The sequence below is a fragment of the Alnus glutinosa genome, chromosome 3 (genome assembly GCF_958979055.1).
Source record: "Alnus glutinosa chromosome 3, dhAlnGlut1.1, whole genome shotgun sequence".
NCBI classification, from domain to species: Eukaryota; Viridiplantae; Streptophyta; class Magnoliopsida; order Fagales; family Betulaceae; genus Alnus; species Alnus glutinosa.
The window spans coordinates 8,079,476-8,086,723 of record NC_084888.1 but is presented as its reverse complement, the minus strand read 5'-3'; the positions used below and the strand labels follow the sequence as shown (position 1 = coordinate 8,086,723).

The 7,248-nt window shown below is 37.1% G+C and overlaps 1 protein-coding gene across 1 annotated transcript; it reads right to left on the bottom strand.

The window, feature by feature from the left end:
* Positions 1-569: 569 nt before the first annotated feature.
* Positions 570-2,023, bottom strand: LOC133863748 (myb-related protein 308-like). Its single transcript, XM_062299826.1, has 2 exons — positions 1,765-2,023; positions 570-1,583 (listed from the first exon to the last, which is right to left on the bottom strand). The coding sequence occupies exons 1-2, from the start codon at positions 1,895-1,897 to the stop codon at positions 835-837; spliced, it is 882 nt and encodes a 293-aa protein (XP_062155810.1). The 5' UTR covers positions 1,898-2,023; the 3' UTR covers positions 570-834.
* Between the last annotated feature and the right edge of the window lie 5,225 nt (positions 2,024-7,248).

Genomic DNA, 7,248 nt, shown 5'->3' with positions numbered 1-7,248 from the left:
AAATTTTCACTTCGTCAACAAATATCTTGTCTTCTTTAAATTTCACATTTAAGATATTTTGTTGCACACAAACACACACTTGGTTCTTTTAGAAGTCCTTATTTTAATTTTCAAATCTAATTTTGGGTTCTTTTTTTAAAAAATAAATAATTTTAGCTACGTGGCTTTAATTGCAGTGGATAAAAAATGCCATTTTTTAAAAAAAAAATAAAAATAAAATTGCATTTAGCCACTTGGGGTTGCATGTCTCTAAACGTCACATGGCTAAATAACCACATATATAAAAAGGCCACGTTTCTAAATGTCATTTAGCAACAACCGGATTCACCACGTGAAACCCATGTAGCTAACTGTACGTGGCTAGTAGTTGGCCACGTGAATGACCCTCATCCACGTGGCTAACTGCAAGTAGCTAAAAAAACAAATTCTTTGTAGCAATAATTATACACGCATATGAAATGTAACATATATGTAATACGTAACATATAACAAGTAGTACCCACCTGGCTAGCGGTAAATAAATTAAAACGGGAAAATTAAAAACAAAACATGCAATTAAAACATGACAATTAAGCACCGTCAAACGTCACTATCACGATTGTATTATTATGGCACATTCACTATTGACGATTGTTTTATTAATTATGACCCGTTCTAGACGTACGTGGAACCATTATTAATTGTTTAATTAATTCTAACCTAATTAAGCTGGCCAGAAGGTGAAGGTGAGCACGTGAACCTAAGATTCAAACGCTTTTTGGATCTCACGGTGAAACCTTAATCCTCCCTTCGACACATGCGCCCCTACGTACGTTGCTTTTTTCCCTTTCTTTTTCAGATCAATAACGATTCCGCAAAGGCGTCTAATTCAACTTGGCTTTCTTCTGGCTTGAGAAGTTCTAGAAAATATTCCTCATACAGCTTCTCTAGCGTGTTCTCGCCTGTGGGTATATGAGAAGGGCACTCAAAATTTGAGCCGTTGACAAGACCATGATCTTGATCATGACCGCCAACAAGAAACCCGATCCCATTTTCAGCACTGTCTTTGATCAACTCGCTCCAAGGAATAATATTTACCACTTTTGATCCTTCTCTTGCTTGGTCCGAAGACCCACTAATTGTATTGCAATCAAAGCTTTCATTTCTTGGTATCCGAAAAGAATTAACCCTTGTCGCCTTCGGGAGATGAACCTTTTGCTTCTCTGGCTCTAGATTTGCTATACTCTTGCTCTTCTGCTTCCTGCTCTTGCTTTTGTTGTTGTTGTTGTTGTTGTTGCTGCTGCTGCTGCTGTTGTTCTTCCTCTTTGATCCTAATTGGGCTGTCTCCGACAGCTTTTTGTGGGTATTCGGGTCGGTTCCTTGGCTTCTGAGTTTTTTACTGAGATGGGTGTTCCAATAATTCTTTATCTCGTTATCAGTTCGGCCTGGAAGCCTGCCCGCAATGAGAGACCATCGGTTGCCGAGAAGCGAATGTAGTCGGATAATAAGGTCATCCTCATCAGGGCTTATGTTCCCTCTCTTTATATTTGGTCTTAGGTAGTTCATCCATCTTAGTCGGCAGCTCTTTCCACACCTAAGCAGGCCTTCATGCACACAAGACAAGTAATTTGTAATTAAGAACAAGAACATAGACTAGTATATATGTTGATATATATGATGAATAAACAATTCCAACTTTTCTTCAAAAGGGTGTTGATCGAAAAAACTAGTAGTTAAGGGAAACAGAGTGTTATGTACGTAATAGATATATGAGATAATTATTACCAGCTCTTTTAGGCATAGATCTCCAGTGACCTTCTCCATGAGCTTGAATATACTTGGTAAGCAATGTGTCTTCTCTAGGAGTCCATGGACCTCTATGCAACCCAACCTTAGAACAACAAGGAGCTCTTCCCATCTCTCTGTTTTTCTCTAGAGAAAATTAGGGTGACGTCGGGAAAGCTAGCAGCCAATTATATATCTATAAGCAGAAGGCCGATGCTCTGGAGAGTGGAGAGTGGAGTCTAGAGAGCACGAAGACTTCAACTCTTGTTCCCCCTATTTAAACTGTTGAAGTAGTTATTGAAAGTATCATGGCCATGGTATAATCGTAATTTACTTTGATATGCATACTAAATATGGAGGACGATGAAGTTGGGCAATTACTTTTAGGCATACTGCACGTAAGCCAACAACCCTTCTTCCTATCTGCCCTTCTGCTGCATGCCTACATTTACGTATCCTGGACCCCATTCACATAAGAATAGGCCTCCCCTGTGGTGCTAATTTTCCACCGCTACCATGTGGGAACTACGCTGAAGTGTCACAGCAGGTTAGATTGTCATGACTCATGGTCCATAAAAATCAAAGAATCAAAAGACCGACCACGTACTTATATATAATTATATATATAGCTCGCCATGAGGTTCCAACTGTCTCTATTAGCATTAACCTATTTTCAAAGAACCAAAGGAATCGAAGAAAAATCAAGGAGATCGAGACTATTCTCCTTACGTACGTGAGTCAGCTTTTCTCGATCTCCATTAGGGCCGGCCAGCCGACATGTGCAAATATAGAAATCTTATGCATTTCAAAAATATACGAGGAATGTTAGTGTTTTTTCTGACGAAATGTAATTATTTAAGTAAAAAATTAAATTTAAGTCCTCCACATTAGAAGAATGCTAGCTCAAAGGAGTTCTAATATTTCTTATTAAAAATATGTCATGAATCAAGCACGGTTTCATTCTAAATTAATGGTACAAAAAGGATGAGCCCAGATTAAAAATCACTGTACATGCGTGAAAGAACACTTTTTTGAGCTATATACAAATAATATATTTTTCCATGAAGTTTAATTATAGAGTAGTGCTATACGTGCGTCAAGAGTCCGGCTGGTGTCCGGCTCTTGACCCACGTGGCACATCTTTTTTCTTTTTTTATTTAAAAAAAAAATCCAAAAGAAACTTTGAAAACGCGGGTGGAAGGAAATCTCTCTCTCTCTCTCTCTCTCTCTCTCTCTCTCGTGAACCCAGCAGACCAGTACCCATCGATCGACTGGCGGCCAACGACCGCCCGACCCTCGCCCAGCTCTCTCTCTCTCTCGGACCCAGCAAATCCAGCCGACCCTCGCCCCCAGCTCTCTCTCTCTCTCTCTCAGACCCAGCAAATCCAGGAGCTCGTCGTTCTATCTCTGCAAATCACACGCAAGCAGGGAAAAAAAAAATTCAACGGGAAAAAAGACATGCCACGTGGGTCAAGAGCCGGACACCAGCCGGACTCTTGACGCACGTATAGTATTACTCTTAATTATATGCTTCAATTCCAATATCATTGCATTCCCAATAGCTTATACATTTTTAACTAATGGGTTTCAAATTGTACAATACAATATCGATCTAATTATCTATTGTTTCACTATATCATTTAAATATTCTTTTTTATCTTTCTTTATTTCAATTCTAAGACATTTTTTTAACGAGAAGTCTTTTCTTTTTTGGATAATTATTTGCTACAAAATCGGCAAATTTTTTGTTCTCATCTAAGGTGGTTCGCATGAGTGTAACCTTAAAATGGCAAAGATAGATTTTGTCATATAGACATACTCTGGACTACTATTTTCTAAATTCAGAGATATATTAAAATATTGTTATGGAGTAAATGGGTTTTATTGAGAGAGAGAGAGAGAGAGAGAGAGAGAGTGAGTGAGAGTGAGAGTGAGAGTGAGAGAGAGAGTGAGTGAAAGAAAGATAAACAAATAAAAAAAGAGATGCGTGTGTACGTGAATAGTGCAACTCTACTGTACTATTCACATATATATGCATCACAAACGCATTTTGCATTTGATTTGCATAATCGGATGGATGGACTTTTTAATGAATTAATTGATTAGTCATTTTAGCCTAAAGGTGAAAATAGGTAAACCATTGAGAATGCTCTAATAAAGCATGCTATGATTCCTACATGTAGCTCAACGAATAGGCATCCCTTTCCACCACAAGTCCTTTAGTCAGCAATTGTTTTGATGGGTACTTTTATGGATTTCGCTTATGAGTTATTTTGTTTTATTTTGTTTCGATTGTGCCGTTTTTCCCCTAGCTCATTTCTTCGGGTATTTTGTTAAAAAAAAAGGCTTGTCCCCCACATCGGCCAAGGAACAGTGAATTAATTAGTTTATAAGCATCATAAATCTTCTTTCAATCAATAATTATCTGAATGAGATACTTTTGTGAATTCCGCTTATAAACTATTATCTTCTATCAACCTATTCAGTCCCAATAGAACCTTTGTGGGTACCTTGGTATTATCTTAAAAAAAAATAAAAAATAAAAAGCACCCATTTCATCATAAGTCCCAATACCTAATGATTGTACGTAGCTACTACTTTTTTGGTTCTAATTTATATGTTTTGGTTTAAAACGGTGAACTTATTATTAAAAAGATAAAAATATAGCAATTTATATAAAATGCTTTTTTTTAAAAAAAAAAAATGTATTAAAGGTGACACAATTCTTAATAATAATATTATTTGCTGTTCTAAAAAGGAGAAGAATAATATAAAAATTAAAAAACCTAAAAAGTAAAAACTTTCACCCTCATAAAATTAAAAGAAGAAGTATAAATCTTCCCAAAAGATTAAACAGAAATACAAGACAAATAAGGATGGTTTTTCTTTCTTTTTATGATCGATCAGCATTTCTTTTTTCTTTTTATTATGTCTGTACTTTTTGAAAAAAAAAAAAAAAAAAAGACTGCTCTTTCCAACCACAAGTGGTCGTATACACTTGCAGTGCCCATGCACCGTTCCCATTTGTGAGGACCTCCCAAACACCGCTTTGGGAAACATCCAGAAGCGGAGTCGATCGGATCTCTGCAAGAGTCCCACCACTTTAACCGCATTCAACTTCGTGGGACCCTGAATTAAATGGTGCCGTTGGAATATGCCAACTGGTTTTACTGACTTGAATGGTAGGATTCTTCGCCGTCTTGATGTCTACATATATATATCTAGAGCTAGCTGTTAAAAACTGACGATCTTAAATGTTGAATGGAGAGATCAGATTTTCTGGAAATTATGATATTAGTCGATTTTAATCGATCTGATTTATTTAGATAAACGTGTCATGTCTTTTCATCGATAATTTTACGTCAAATTCATATCAAATTTAATAATTATGTAAAAAATTAAGAAAATGATAAATTTATCATAACCCCCTCACATGAAGGCTATATGTCACATGTGATGTCTCCGCATGCTAATCACTTTTAATGGTAAGATAGTACCCCTTAGAAGTTAGAGGGTGTGTTCCATAAAGCTTTTTGAAGGTGATTTTTTTTTTTTTTTAATGATAATAAAAAATGATTGATGTGATATAAAATAAAATGAAATTTTTAATTTTTTGTAAAAAAATTAAAAAAAAAATAATATTTTACATTAAATTTTTTTTTATTTGAATAGTGATAAAAAATTATTAATTTAATATAAAAGTGAAAAAAAAAAATTAAATAAAAAATGAAATATTTTGAAATTGATTTAAAAGAAAAAAAGAAAGAAAAGCACAAGTTGATGTCGGAGGATTTACCAAATTAGTCCAAAATATACTGCATTTTTTGACCGTCGAATTAGGCCCCAACATCAGAAAATAAAAAAATGTGGTCCTGTCCCACTGTCCGAGGCTTTCTTTTGGGACAACAATTCTGCACGGCTGCACCACAGAGTGGCCAGCATTTTTTATTTCAAAAAAAGAAAGAAAGAGTATTACACAAGGTGGAGCGATTGTTGCACAACTTGTGCAATCTGACACGAGGAAGTTGAGCCCACACAGTACACATATTTAAAGTGTAGTACACATATTTTGAGGTTTTAAAACAGCACCACACATATTTTAAGCAAAAGTGAAAATTAGCAATAGTCAGATAAATAGTAAATAAAAAAACATTTAATATATAATAATAATTTTTTACTGCCACATTAAAAAGTAAATATTTAAAAATATGTATAACATTTCTTCTTTTATTTTTTTATTTTTTTTTTTTGGAGTAAATAGCATGTGCTATTATATATTTCTTCAAATGAAAGCCCCAAGGCAAGAACCAATACAAATAAAAGAGGTACAAGACCTCATCACTCTAAGCCAAAAAACCTGACTTGAACAGCAACTTAAGCAATACAGAAATATTACAAGGGCATCAATGAGCCACTCTTTACAATTCAGCACAGACAACAAATAAAAGAGGGCAGATCTAGCACATAAGCCAACAAATAGTCTCGTAACATTTAAGCATTACACAGGCTAATTGTGGATAAAAAATAAAAACAGCAAAACACCCTAGACAGAAAAACAAAACGGGACCGGAGCCGGGAAACGACGTCGCCGGCGACAGTGAGTGCAGGCCATGCGCCGTCGCAGGGGACCTCCTCTGCAACAGAATCCGCCGGAAGACCCCCGAACCACCAGGAAACAACCCACCGCACCCTAGAAGACAAGACGTGACCCGCACGCGCCGGATCAGGGAGTTACCTCCTTGGTGCGTACAGGCCACGCGCCGAGCGTGGAGAGCCAGCACGACCGTGGCTAGAAGCTGCTGAACCAGAAGAGACCGGTGAACCCCGTGGAGAGGCGCGTGCCTTGAGAAAGGCCGCCGGAGAAAGCAGATCTAACTACAAAGAAAACCAAAAAAAAAAAAAAAAAAAAAACCAAGTCAGGAAAACTCCGCCAGAGGCATCGGAAAAATCGCTCCCCAACCCAAAACCGTGAAGTCTACTGCCAGGGGACAACAACCACCACCGGATCTAACCCGGGGGAACAAAACTCCACAACCCTAAAGGCTGGAAGGCACCTAAACTCCATTGGATTTAACCAGGGAAGAACAAAAACCTCCCCTAAAAGGCAAGGAGAACATCACCACCGGGGGAGGGAGGCGTAGAACCTTCCCCCCCGGAACACACCAAATCTCAAGCTCACTCTCTCTCTAAAAACTCTCAGGACCTTCTCTCTCTCTAGGAGGAAAATACTATTAAAGTAGTTGTTCATGTATAACAAAAAAAAAAAAAAGCAATTTTTGCTCAATATCAAAGTAAAAATCCCGAGCTCAGAACCTAAATCTAGAGCATCCGAGCCCATCAGATGCGGCAGGGTTTGATCGGGTCTCTTAATGTGAACCAATTGACCAAAAACACAAAGAATAATAGGTAACCTGTTTCGAGCGAGCGAAAAACCCTCGAAAATACAGTAAATTATATTTAGCTTAATAAAATTCAACATGCTAT

Bases quoted from the DNA above. Each gene is read 5' to 3' on its own strand.
- LOC133863748 (XM_062299826.1), bottom strand. From the start codon at position 1,897: ATGGGAAGAGCTCCTTGTTGTTCTAAGGTTGGGTTGCATAGAGGTCCA. The intron at 1,584-1,764 runs GTAATAATTATC...GTGTGCATGAAG, and splicing joins ATCTATGCCTAAAAGAGCTG to GCCTGCTTAGGTGTGGAAAG.